Source organism: Drosophila suzukii, unplaced genomic scaffold, assembly GCF_043229965.1.
Source record: "Drosophila suzukii unplaced genomic scaffold, CBGP_Dsuzu_IsoJpt1.0 scf_5, whole genome shotgun sequence".
In the NCBI taxonomy this organism is placed as follows: Eukaryota; Metazoa; Arthropoda; class Insecta; order Diptera; family Drosophilidae; genus Drosophila; species Drosophila suzukii.
Window position 1 is genome coordinate 2063796 of NW_027255937.1, and position 13948 is coordinate 2077743.

Below are 13948 nucleotides of genomic sequence, written 5' to 3' on the forward strand. Positions count from 1 at the left end.
TACTTTTTATAAAATACAAAAATGTCATATTATTTGTAACCAAAAAACAACGGCCAGAACCAGAAAAATCTATTAACCAAGAAAATTTTTTAACAGAATTAAGAGATCAATTAAATGAATTTCATATTGAATCGGGACGATCCATTTTAGAAGGGGGAGAGTTATCCAACCCGTGAAACGGTTTTACTTATGGAATTTATAAACAAATTTTTGAATTCAATCTCAGCTATGTTACCCTTGCCTTCAGCGACATTGCCTTTGTTTAAAGACTCTGCCTTTGCCTTTGCCATTTACTTCGAGGGCCGCGCTTGACCGTCCTGCTAAGATAAATAAACCAATCGTAAAGTAAACACAAGCTTCCGTTCGAAGCCCAAACTTTTCCGTTCAAAGCCCACAGTATTGCGTTCTAAGTTCAGAACATATTGCGTTCCGATTTTCAATCAAATTGCATCGGTCAGCATAATTTCATTTCACAACGAGATGCGACAGTTTCAGCATAAGCTTTTATTTTAAACAAAAATTAAAGTTCTGGAAGCTTAAGAAAAGGAAAGCTTCTGGCCGAGGTTCATTGGAGAGTTTTTTAGAATTAAGATTGAGTGCTATTTTGTCCAAGACCGCGATCGGTTCGAAAATAATAAATAAGTCTTGTAAAAGTGAAGAAGAAAAAAGGATTTAACACCAAGTTTAATAAAATAATAAAACTTTTTTTTTTAAATATTACCAGTGACGAAAGTAATTTGTACATACATATACAAAAACAAGGAAGAACGCTATAGTTGAGTACCCCGACTATCAGATACCCGTTACTCAGCTAAAGGGACCAAAGGGAAATGGAGATATGCAAGCAGCAAAGCGAGATTAAAATGCGCCACCTACCGGCGGTAGACAGATTTAAGCGTTATAGGCGTTAGAGTGGGCGTGGAAAATTTTATTTGGGGGTCAATCTATAGGTATTGACTAGACCAACACATTTCAGTTATAATTTTTTATCTAGCATGAAAATGGTGGGCTTCACAGGTTTGGACGGTTTTTGGGCGTTAAAGTGGGCGTGTCAAACTTTTTTTTTGGGTCAATCGGTGGGTATTGATAGGAACAATACATTTCAGCTAAAATTTTTATTCTAGCATCGGAACTGTAGAAGCCACAGTTTTTGGCGGTTTGTGGGCGTTAGAGTGGGCGTGGCCCGCTGCTGAAACAAACTTGCGCTGCGTAAGAAGCTCAGGAACCTACACGCCGAATATCAATAGCCTAGCTCTTATATACCATGTTTATGCTGAAGGATTCATGATTTTTTAAAAGCGTGAAATAAAATTTGTTCATGTTTATGCGACACGGCCGAATTCATGAATTTTATCAATTTCAGCTGACAGAGGTGCCGGACCGGTGGAAAAAGGCGTTAGCGATTATTAAACCGATTATTTTTTTTCGATTCGCATGAACTAATCTTGCTAGTATTAAAGATAAAGTGTGTGCAAGACAGTATAACATTTTTCTACCGTCAAAATAAAAGATGAAAATGAGTTTTTATTGGCACTGAATGAAAAAATAATTTGTTAAATGTAAGGTGTATTTATATATTTATATCGATCTGGCAACTCCGATAATTGTATAGAGTTACCGGAACTTAATTGTCACCATTTCACGCTTTGAGGTTGAATTCATAGACAACTTTCGTGTGTTGCCGAATTCGCGAAATGGCCTTTATGCACACACGAATCGGCTGAAATCGCGAAATGAAAGCGTGAATTTGGCATCGCATAAACATAGTAATAGTTTCCGAGATCTCAGCATTCATCCGGACAGACGGACATGGCTAGATCGACTCGGCTAGTGATCCTGATCAAGAATATAAATACTTTATGGGGTGGGAAACGCTTCCTTCTGCCTGTTACATACTTTCCGACTAATCTGGTATAACCTTTTACTCTACAAGTAGCGGGTATAACAACGGCCACACTCGCTACTGTGGCAGGCTCCGCCAGTAACACAAATCTAGTTTTATTAACATTTATATAGATCTTACTACAGTTAATGGCATGTGCATTCGATAGCATTGTTGCATCCCTGAGTTGCAATTTAGTGTTTCCTTTTTGATTTTTAAAAACTAAAATTTGTTTTAAATTACGATTCTTAAACCTACAACTAAATCTCTACCAATTTTTCAATATACTTATCATTATTTTAAGATAGTACGCAATAAATTACTTTGTTTTTTAAATTTCGATTTCGATATATGTATATTTTAGATATCGAAATTTGTACCAATATTTTTTTACTTACTTTTTGCATTAGAATATATTTATTTACATGCTTTTAAAGGTCATTGTACGTCACACACTATTATTAATTTTAATCATTATTATTTGGACAATTTAAGAGTTACAATCTGCTAATGTTTATATATTTTGACATATTTAAGTATAGGTAAAAATTTATTTTGTTTCACAAGCAACGTTAACTAAGTTTTTACCTTTTGATTAGGTTTTAAATGTTCGGGGAGAACATATTTATATATATAAGTTTGTTTTAAAAATAATTTTCTTTGTGCTCGCCTCTAAGGCAATATTTCCCCCTGAACTTGTCCTATGGAATTTCCTATGTACACGAGCAGCGAACGCTTCGTTGAAAAAAATGGCACTGAAACCCCCTGAAAAAGTTTACGTGGTGCCAACCCCTAAATTTTTCCTATGGAAATTATTATGGAATCAAGCACTACATGCTTGACGGTACGACTGGGTTGCTTTAACAAACATGTTATGAAAAAATTTAAAAAATCGAAAAATTGTATCAAATTAATTTTACATTTTTTATTAAATACAGGAATGCTAATATTAAAGCTTAAGTTCTTTATACATTTGTATGCAATAATCACGAGTTTGGAAACGACACCGGTCATCTAGGTGTTTATTTTTCGATTGCGATGTAAAGTTGGATGTGTTTCCACTAGTATTAATTATTTTACAACACGATGTGCACTTTGCTGAGTTCATTGTAAACTCAGTGAAAAATTTTTTTGCGCTAATTTTTGCGTTTTGTCGGGGTTGGCAAAGGCTTTAAAGTGACCAACAATTAAATAGGACCTAAATATTATTTACAAATAATATCGAATTCAATGTGTCGGCCCAAAAAAATATCGCTATGATAATACATTTTTTGAAAAATACAATCGATATATCGATATCCTGATATATTTTCGACATCCCTACTGTAAACTAAGAGATATATCACCTAAATGGCTTAAGCGCAACTCGGGATACAATTAAAAACACGGACATACCAACAAATTTTCTTTAAAAAACATAACTAAAATATCTATAAAATATTTTTGACTTTTTTTTACCAGGAACTACCATTATCCTTTACATTATAAATTATTTCAGTGTAGTCAGGGCACTTTTTATACCCTTGCAAACGGTATTATGATTTCAATCAGAAGTTTGCAACCCTATAAAGTATATATATTCTTGATCAGCATCACTAGTCGAGTCGATCTAGCTATGTAAGTCTGTCCGTCTGTCCGTCCGTTTCTACGCAAACTAGTCTTTCAGTTTTAAAGCTATCGGGCGGAAACTTTCCCAAAAGTCTTCGTTCTTTTGCAGGTAGTATATAAGTCGGATCTAATATACCTTATATCTTATAGCTCCCATAGGAATATTCGAAAAATTTTTTTTTAATATATCATTGGTGTTTTTAAACATATAATATTATGGAAATAACATTTTTTAATTAGTTCTGAGTTTCGAATTTAATTTTATCAAAATCGGACGACTATATCATACAGCTGCCATAGGAACGATCGGAAAATTGGTGGAAAAATAATATGAATCAAATTATAGCTTCGGAGTTTTTTGACATATTGTCTAACACTATTGGGAATATTTATTGGGAAATAATTATTTTTTTTTAATATCACTGAAGCTAGCAACAACCCTTAAAAATTTAACATGGTGTTACTAACATTGGTTATTTCTCATAACTGCAAGGGTATACAAACTTCGGCATGCCGAAGTTAACTTCCTTTTTTGATTTTCCTTGTTTTGTCGGTTAAATTTCACATATGTACATGTGTTGTTTCCTTTCATAACGGAGTAAACATCTTTCGCTTACGTCATGAAAGCTACATTTCTGCGGAAGAGTATAATTTGATTTCCAAAAATTACATTTCAGTACTAGTAAGTTACGATAGACAACATCCACAAGATTTCCTTTTCCATTGCGTAGAAATCAATAACATATAGCTCGCGCATGCTCCAAATTTTCCATAAAAGGACTTGAAACTATCGTGAAAGCAAAACCCGAAACAAACAGCGCGCAGTAATGTGCAGGAGGGAGCAGTGAGCAACCCCTAAATGTACACCACACTCGAGGTTATTGTCGTAAACTTGTTAAAGCATATTTGAGCGACAAAGAGATCAGACTACTTACATTACGACAGGACTGAAAAGTGCTCTCCTGTTATAAGGCCAGCTGCGTGATAAATAACTCTAAAACTTTCAAAAAACCCTAAAACCCTAAAGCGAAATTAATTTTCGTAAAAAATTAGTAACACAACTTGAGTTTAACACTTAAATTTTACACATACAGTTGTTCATCTATAAAAGAGCAAATCGTGTGGGAGCTAATTTCTCTCGAGCCGCTTGCGAGAGGAATAGCCTGTGTTAAAACAAAATTACCCAAAATAAGGGAATTTAACTCCCATCCTGCTACGAGGAACTGAGTACCGCGGTCAAGTGCAACAGTCCCCATTGGGCCATTAAAAACGGTAAGATGGAGAGCTACGGCAGAAGCAACGCTTCCACCCCGCTGGCCACCGCACAGCCCAGTCCCAGTGAGCAACAGGAGGCCATTGCCCTGAAGAGGGCACTTGAATGGGAGCTGAGCCTGGACACCCGCGAACTACGTTCCTACGCGTGGTACCACGGAGCCCTGCCCCGCCAGCGCGCGGAGGACATTGTAGAGCGCGAGGGAGACTTCCTGGTACGCGATTGCGCCTCCCAGCGTGACAACTACGTGCTCAGCTGCCGTAGCAAAGCAGCCGTTCTGCATTTCGTACTGAACAAGGTGAGTTCAGAAAAGCCAACTGGACTTTGCACAGTTATTAGTGATTTCTGTAGTTCTTATGCTTTCGAATGGACAACAAAACAAGGAAGAACTGTATAGTCGAGTTCCGACTATCAGATACCCGATACTCAGCTAAAGGGAACGAAAGGGAGATGGAGATTTGCGAGCAGAAAAGCAACTTTTTCGTTGGAGCAAATTACCGAGTATGGTAATCGCCACTTGTTTGCTCCAACGAAACATAACAGTTTGTAGATAGGTAGAAATATATTGATAAACAAAACAAAGAACGGGAGATGGAGGTATGTATGTAAATGTTCCCAATATTGTACACAACGCCAATGTGACACCTAGGGTCAATTTCCTTATTTGGGTATAACTTTTTAATGGGTGGTCCGATTTGAACAAAACATAATCTCGTTTACTTTTCATACAAAGAACAAAAATGTTTGTGCTATAAAGGTTTTAGCGTTAAAGGCGTTTAAGTGGGCGTGGCACCCCGCTTAAAAACAAACTTCCGCTTCGTCAGAGAGAGTTTTTGACTAAAGCATCAATCATATAATTAACATTTCGAAAAGCCGTAGAGTTCAAGTTTCTAAATGATTCCATGACCCTAAAATAAATAAATTTATAATTCAATGTTGTCCAAAGTTGAAGAATCTTAAAAAATAAAAAAATAACTAAAAAATAGAGATAAAAAAAGTTTTTCCTTAATTTTTAAACGATGGCATTTAGATTTTAAAGTACCTTTCTAACGACATACAGCACATGTAGCATTAAAAATTCACAAGTTTCGGGTGTACGAAATTTAGCTATATATAGCTGTTTTCCCGTTAAATTTGAAATCGTTAACGCCGTTTTTGAGAAGAAAAATTATTTTAGAAAAACGTACAAAGTACTTTAAAATACATTTCTAACGACATATAGCGCAAGCCCGTAGCTTTAGTAGTTCACAAGTTACGGGTGTACAAAATGTATCTAGCTATTTTTATTTTTAGCTATTTATAGATTTCTGAGGTGTTGGTGACGCGTTGCTTAGGTGTCATTCGACGCGTATTTTAAGTAAAAATACAAGTATGTTTATAGCTGGGGGTATTTATCCCCACCGGCCCCAAAAGATCAAATTTTCTAAATTTTCACTTTTACACTTTTGCCGCTCTTTCTCCCAAATTAATGGTTTCTTTTTAAGTCTTGGAATGCAATCCTTTTAGTTTTTGCAATACCACGCCCACTCTAACGCCCATAGGGCTTAAATCTGTCTGCCACCCACATAACCATGTATTGAGATCGCAGGTAGCTGGCGCATTACAATCTCGCTTTGCTGCTTGCACATCTTCATCTCCCCTTGGTCCCTTTAACTGAGTAACGAGTATTTGATAGTCTAGTGCCTCGACTTTTTGGGAGAATTCGCAAAATGAAAATTGTATTTTGTTTGTCAGTTTGTCCCAGAACGTTATTTAAGTTTTTTGAAATACAGCTATGAATAGCTAAATTTCGTACACACGTAACTTGTGAAAAAGCAATAAGCTTGCGCTATAAGTCGTTAGAAAGGTATTTCGAAATACTTTGTACGCCTTTCTGGCATGATTTGTGAAAGGTATTACAAATTAAAATGTTTATTTCGGGTATAGTTAAGTAAATTAAAGAAACAAAGGTTATTTATTTAAACTCCACGACTTTCGCACTCTATGGATGACACGACTTCCTCTGACAAAATATCCACATCAACTGACTTACTTAAATTTATATGGCGTCATTTCTAGTGAAAGAGGGTTATGGATCACTTTGATGAAAAGGGATAAAACTGTTTTGCTTTTTTTTGGCGGATGAAGTATGCTATGAGGTTGTGGAAATCTGAACAGTGTGTCCCCATATGACATTAAATAGGCTGCTGTAAGTCCCTCAAAATCGGCTATACTGAATCTTCATTCGCCCCTGAATGAACTCCATTTTTTCATATATTCGGCTGCTGTCGTAGTAATATTTGGTCCCTCCTGATTGCCTTCTTTCTTTACTACATAGCGCCCGTGATTAAGTTTTTTAGTTACTTTATATGGGCCGAAGAATTTTGGACGGAGTTTCATTTCAGTTCCATACTGTGTTCTTTTTATGGCAACCAATTCACCTAAAGCATATTCAATTTCTACCTTCCTTTTTTTGTTAAAACTCCTTCTGTTTTCTTGCTGGACTATCTCTATATTTTGCTGAGCTTTCTTTCGTATATCTTCACGCTCGTCATTTAGTTCTTTTAATTTTAAGTTTTCAAAAAGTTTCGAGAATTCGTCGTCCCTCTTTCTTATGTTTAATCCGGTCAAGATTTGGAACGGACTGTATTTGAACTACTCATAATTTGAACTTTCTTCTTGTAAACTTTTGGCATCAATGGAAAGGTAATTTAAATGCCGTTTGAATGATACAATACATCTCTTAACCCATTCAGTATTTATTGAAAAGTTTAAAAGAAGTAAGTTCAAATTATGAGTATATTTAACTTTTGTTTTGTCAAAATACTTATGCCGACCAGTGTAGTTGTTCGAGGTGGAGTGTTGTTAATTATCTGCTGAACTCTATCTACGTGACGGTACCAATTCAGAGGGTTTTCCTGCACATATTGCTGATCATCGGGATGAAAATTTTGTTAATTCTTTTCACTTGGCCGTTACCTCTGGATACGCCTGTGGTGATGTGTAGAAGCTGGATTCCTTCACGGTTGCAGTACTCATTAAAGAGTCCTGAAGTAAAAGCGGTGCCCCTGTCAGTAACTACGCGGCGAGGATTGCCGAATACTGCTGCTTGCTTTTCCAGTTTTTCTAAGACTTCTTCGGTTCCAGTCGACTTTGTTGGATAAAGCCAAACAAACTTGGAAAATCCATCCACGACAGCCAAAATGTGGATATAGCGTTTCTTCGTGTCGGTGAGGGGTCGAACGTGGTCTATGTGATAGGTTCCGAGAGGTTCCTGAGCCTTGTCAATGGGACTGAGTAACCCTTCCTTTTTTCCACGCTTGGAGTCGACGATCAGGAAATCCACGCATCCTTTGACAACTCGTTCTACCTTTTGTTGAATTCCAGGGAAATAATACGACTTTTCCAGAATATCGCGAGTCTTCTTCCCTTCTACCTTAAATTCAAACTCTTGCCATGGCCCATTTTGCAACTCTTGGTGGTAGGTCATCCTTCATCACGGTAAAAAGCCTACCAAGGAGGTAAACTCGCCATTTTTTCAACGCATTTACGATTGCTAAAAACTCGAGCTGGTAGGAACTGTACTTTTCTTCACAACCGTTTGTCATCCTGCTCATAAACTCTACAGGACGAAACTGCTGATCCTCCGAGTCTCTCTGCATTAAAATGCCTCCAAAGCCATACTTGCTTTCATCTGTATGTACTTCGGTTTTAGCTATCGGATCGAACAGTTTGAGAACTGGTGCTGACACTAGTAGCTGTTTCAAGAGGTTAAACGAAAGTAATCCTTGCTCTGTCAACGTGAGATTTTTGTCATCCTCTTTGTTGCTTTTCATCCGAAGAAGGTCGCTTAAGGGTTTTGCTGTGAGGGCGTAGTCTTTAATGAAGCGCCGAAGCTACACTCTCCAACGCCTTCAGTCCTTCATAATCGTTCTTACTTGGCACGATTATATCGTCCATATAGACAAAGATCGTTTGCGCTTGAATGAGATCCCTCAATGTAACCGTCACATATCGGCAGAAAAAAGCAGGAGAATTGTTGTTGAGAACATCGTCAATTAGACTCATCGGAAAATTGTCCTTCATTTTTTGATTGAGTCGACGATCGCAAAAAAATCATCTGGATCCGTCCTTCTTAGCTACCAGGACCACTGGCGAAGCATACTCTGAGGAGCTGGGTACAATAATTCCCTCTGCCAACCATTCCTGCAATTGCTTCTCTATGAAACACTTGTTATCGTATGACGTGCGCCTGGGGCGTTGATATACAGGAATGTCGTCTTCCAAAACGATTCTCAAATCTCTATCGATTTTATTGGCTTGTACTCTGAAACAAGCTGCTGTACCTTTAGCTTTTGGCTGTCGTCTAGGTGAGATAAATTAATTTTATCAAGGGCAGAACTTTCCTCGACTATCTCCGTGACACACATTCCATTAAATGTCGATGCAAAGTCTCGTCGACCGCAGCGTACTCGAGTACATTCTGTTTAGCGACATGGAAAGTTACTGAGAAGCATACGCCACCTGCTTCAAGATCGACGTCGAAGCATCCTACGGTCACAAGTTCGCCCTTGCCGATACCTCTTAGGTGCTTAACTTTTGGCTTTAGCTTCAAGCCGTCAAAACTTTTGAAAATGTCCTCTCTCATCCAACACAGATCACATCCCGAATCAATCATTGCTATGAATGTCACTCCCTCAGCTTTCATCTTTTTGTAAAAGAGTCCCTTCGCAGCTTTCTTATCTTTTCGTAAGTTCCCTAATGGATTTCGCTCGATACAACCCTGCCTTGTTGACCTTGCTATCTGGGATGCCATTTATGAAGTACGATACTAGACTTTCCTCATCAAGATTTATCGGTTTGCTGATCTCCATTAAACTATAAAGATATTCGATGCATGTTTCTTTTGGTTGTTTTTGCGCAACATTTTGTGTATTTCTGCCGAACATAGTTTTTTACCGAATTCTACCTTCAACGCGTTTTTCAGCTCAATCCAACCCCTAACTCCACTTGTACTTTTGATATAAAGCTTGGCTGCACCAATCAGAAGTTGCTTGGCATAAATAAATTTCTGCAAATTATCCCAACCCACGGTAATTGCAACGTCATCTTTCTTTCGGAGCCTGAAAATGATGAAACACTGTCCTGAATATCGCGTGGGGTAAATCTCGAGCTAGTAAATTGAACCGCTTCTTGGTAATTGGAAGAACCACGAACACTCACACCATCCTCATCAGCATCGCCGTCCTCATTGTCAGCCACAAGTAATCCATAATGATCGAACAACCGATCCTGCAAAGCTCCTTTTCTGCCTGATGTATTCAAACCTAGTTCGGATAACTTTGCCCTTAGAAGAGGCACTGTCATAGCGAGGATCGTTCTAGCATCCATGGTAATGCGTTTACAAACAGTGGTACAAACAGTGGTACAATTCAATATTTAAACATTTAGACACAAAGTAATAATTTAATTACCGTTAAACAATTCGTGTGATCAAAAAAAGTTTTAATCAGATTAAACACGTGAAATCGCCTCTGTCGCTTACCACGCCGAATTGGATTTTTCTGTCTTCTACAACTGCCTGAATTTTGCCAATTCCAGTCCACTCAGCTACTCCAGCTCGTACTCTGTCGACACACAGCACTGCTTGATAGCCCCGGCAACTTTTTTAAAACTGCGTCGTTTGCAAGTTCTTGCAGCTTCTCTTTTCGCTACAGGGAAACTTTTGTTGTAGCAAAAGTAGCAAGAGGCCACTCCGTTGCTGTCGTCCTTCTCTTCTCTCGCCAATAACACCCTCGCCTTCGTCGCAAGGATCACCTCTCGTTGTTCTCCGCTCACAGGTAATTGCTACCTTCGTTTTCACCTGCGACCGTGTCGTCAAAATTCAATCACAGGCACTGCATCAAATTTTCGTCGAATTTTTCATCGTGTTTCATCTGTATTGCTTGTCTTTCTATACTGCGTACATTATTTCGTTGCGGGTTTTAGCGCGTTAGTTTTGTGGGCACGCACACAATGAAGTTTTGCAAAATTTTTGACACTCTTTTGTGGTCTTCGTAATCGTTCAAACACACAAAGTCGATTTGTTTAACTGTTTACATTTTTCTCGGCTTTAATTGTTTCTATAACAGGTACTTCCCCGACTTTTAACTGTTTCTTTTCAGCTCTTACTTCATTCGCACAGTTTTCTCTTTGTTCTTTTATTGATCCCGGACGAGCCCCCAATAATTTGTAGGGTATTACAAATTAAAATGTTTATTTCGGGTACAGTTAAGAAAATTAAAGAAATAAAGGTTATTTATTTAAACTCCACGACTTCCTCTGACAAAATATCCACATCAACTGACTTGCTTAAATTTATATGGCGTAATTTCTAATGAAAGAGGGTAATGGATATAGATCACTTTGATGGAAAGGGATAGGGAACTGTTTTGCGTTTTTTTGGCGGATGAAATATGCTATGAGGTTGTGGAAATCTGAACAGTGTGTCACCATATGAAATTAAATAGGCTGCTGTAAATCCCTCAAAATATCCATATCCCACATTTGTCTAAATACCACCGTTAAAAAGTTATGGGCGAAAGTTTTTTATTCACATTTTTTACCCTTTTTCTTAAAACCTTTTTTTGATTACTCAAAACAACTTTGTATAAGAATCCCTAGATCTACCGCTTTTGGAAACCCTTTAAATAGCTAAATTTTGTTCACCCGTAACTTTTGAGCTACTAAAGCTACAGGCTTGTGCTGCTTGTCGTTAGAAAGGAATTTACCAGTTCAGAACATCGAACCCTGTCTGAGAATTGAATTTTTTTTCGTATCCAAACTTTATATTAAAGTCCTGAAAATGTTAGATGATGTTAAACAGCTTAATATAAGAAGCTTTAGCTCAACCACTTTTATTTAGCTAAATTTCGTACGCCCTTAACTTGTGAATATTTAAAGCTACATGCTTGTGCTTTATGCCCTTGGATAGGTGTATTGAAATACTGTGTACGCCTTCCTAACATGATTTGTCGTCGTTCTTCGTAAAAATGTAGTGACGATTGCACCTTTAACAAGCGAAAGTTCTGATATCAACTTTTGTGACGAATATGTTCAAGGTGAGTTCCAAAGTAAACAGGGCGCTAGAGCGCCCTCTAGTGGCACCATCTATATGTCAACTGGTGCGTTAGAATCTGCTATCGTTTATCGACTTCCAGTAAAAATTTCATGACATTTCATCTATTGGAAGTGAGGTTATTGCGTTTTAAGTGTCAGTATGTTTTTGTCATCGGTGCGAAAATGAGCTTCGAACAAAGCAACATTAAATTTTGTTTTAAAATTGGTAAAACTTTTATCGAAACATTTCAATTGATGAAACAAGTTTGTGGCGATGATTGCCTATCCCGTAGCAGAGTGCACGAGTGGTTTCAACGTTTTCAAAGTGGTCGTGAGGACATACATGACGATGAACATGTGGGCCAACCAAAATCCGTGATCACCGAGAATTCCACCGAAACTTTGCGTCAATTCATAAAAAAACAGCCGAAATCATCATTGAAATTCATGGAAATAGAATTGAACATCTCCAAAACATCGATTTATCGCATTTTGACCGAACATTTGGGCTTACAAAAGGTGTGTGCACGGTTTGTTCCGCACAAATTGACTGACGTCCAAAAATTGCTCAGAATTCAACATTCGAAGGTTATCATTAGAGGCAAAAAAAAACCCGAACTTCCTTCACAAGATTGTGACTGGTGACGAAACGTGGTGTTTTCAATATGGGCGCCGGACGAGCCGAAACCCAAAAAATCGAGCCTGGAGAAGTCAAAAGTGAAGACAATGCTGATTTGTTTTTACGATTCCAAGGGTATTGTCCACAAAGAATTTGTTCCACCCGGCCAAAACGTTAATGCGGTATTCTACCTTGGAGTTTTGAAGCGTTTGGTGCGCCGTATTCGACGTGTTCGGCCCGAATATCGCGAAGATGGAAGTTGGCGTTTGTTGCACGATAATGCGCCGTCTCATGGATCGACGCTTGTGTGCGATTATTTGACCAAAAATCACATTTTAACCATCAACCACTCCCCGTATTCACCGTGCGATTTCTACCTTTTCGGAAAAATGCATTTGCCGATGAAAGGAAAGCGATATGCAGACGTAGAGGCCATTCAAAAGGCTTGCACCGGCATACTGGCGGCCATACCGGGCAACGAGCTAAAACACTCGTTCGACATGCTTTTGGACCGTGCAAAACGCTGTATTAAAGCAGAAGGAGACTATTTTGAATAAAATAAATTGATTTTGCCGAAAAAACTATTTGTTCTGTCTTTTTTTTTAAAGTCCTGTTTACTTTGGAACTCACCTTGTATTATACGATATACTAAATAAAAATACTTTCTACATTTTTTACGTTCGGCACTCTGCAATTCAATATACCTGTGTTTAGCTGTACGATTTTTTAAAGCGTCTCGAATGAGAAAAATTTAGAAAGCGTATTTATTCAGTAGATCGTATTTTCGTCACAAAAGGTTATATATGATCCTGATTTGTACCCCGTTAAGCGGTGTTTTTGCTTGATATATACTACTAGAAAGGTCGCCAGGAGCTTCGCTTGCAAAAATTTCGTTAACAGATCGTTATATATTCCTTTACTTTTGACTTGCTTTTATCCTTCCTTCTTAAACTAAATTTAAAACATTCCTTAATTCCACACCACCATAGAGTTAAGGGTTTTGGCGTGTTTTTATGTGGTTTCCCCGAGGAAACCATGCAAATATTTTATTGATTTCTTACTGTTAACAAATTAGTCGCCAGAAGTGTAACTGTTTAAATTGATTTTTATTTGTCTTAACCGAACATTCAATATAATTTAGTACAATCAATCTCGATGCGCTCTGGTTGCGTTGGTAGCAAAAATGTGACTTACTGTAGCTGGGTATATTACTACAAGAGTAGGCTGAATTAAGTCGTAAACACGTTACCGTAAGAGATGAATGGAAAAGTACTGACCGAGGCAATGCATTTGGCAAAGCTCTTGCACGTACATACGATTAAGCTGCGCTTCATGCGCGTGTATGTGTAAATAGATAACACAGGCGAGCGAGAGATAAAGTTTACAAGAATAAATGTATAGGGTGTCTGGTTCCCCAACATACCGCCCCCCCTGAACGGCTGTTCAGCAAAGGGGCAAGATCGCCAATTTGGTAATTGGCCGCTTCAAG

At 37.9% G+C, this 13948-nt stretch overlaps 1 protein-coding gene across 5 annotated transcripts in view; it reads left to right on the forward strand.

Moving 5' to 3' along the window:
- Window positions 1-4118: 4118 nt before the first annotated feature.
- LOC139354980 (SH2 domain-containing protein 3C) overlaps window positions 4119-13948 on the forward strand; it is a 247846-nt gene continuing 238016 nt past the window's right edge. For 2 of the 5 annotated variants that reach the window (XM_070999254.1, XM_070999255.1), the window contains exon 1: window positions 4119-5061. In XM_070999254.1, the coding sequence (XP_070855355.1) occupies window positions 4768-5061 (294 nt within the window). In that variant the 5' untranslated portion in view covers window positions 4119-4767. The remainder of the gene's footprint in view (window positions 5062-13948) is intronic. The other 3 variants (XM_070999253.1, XM_070999256.1, XM_070999252.1) reach the window with 3 other exon arrangements.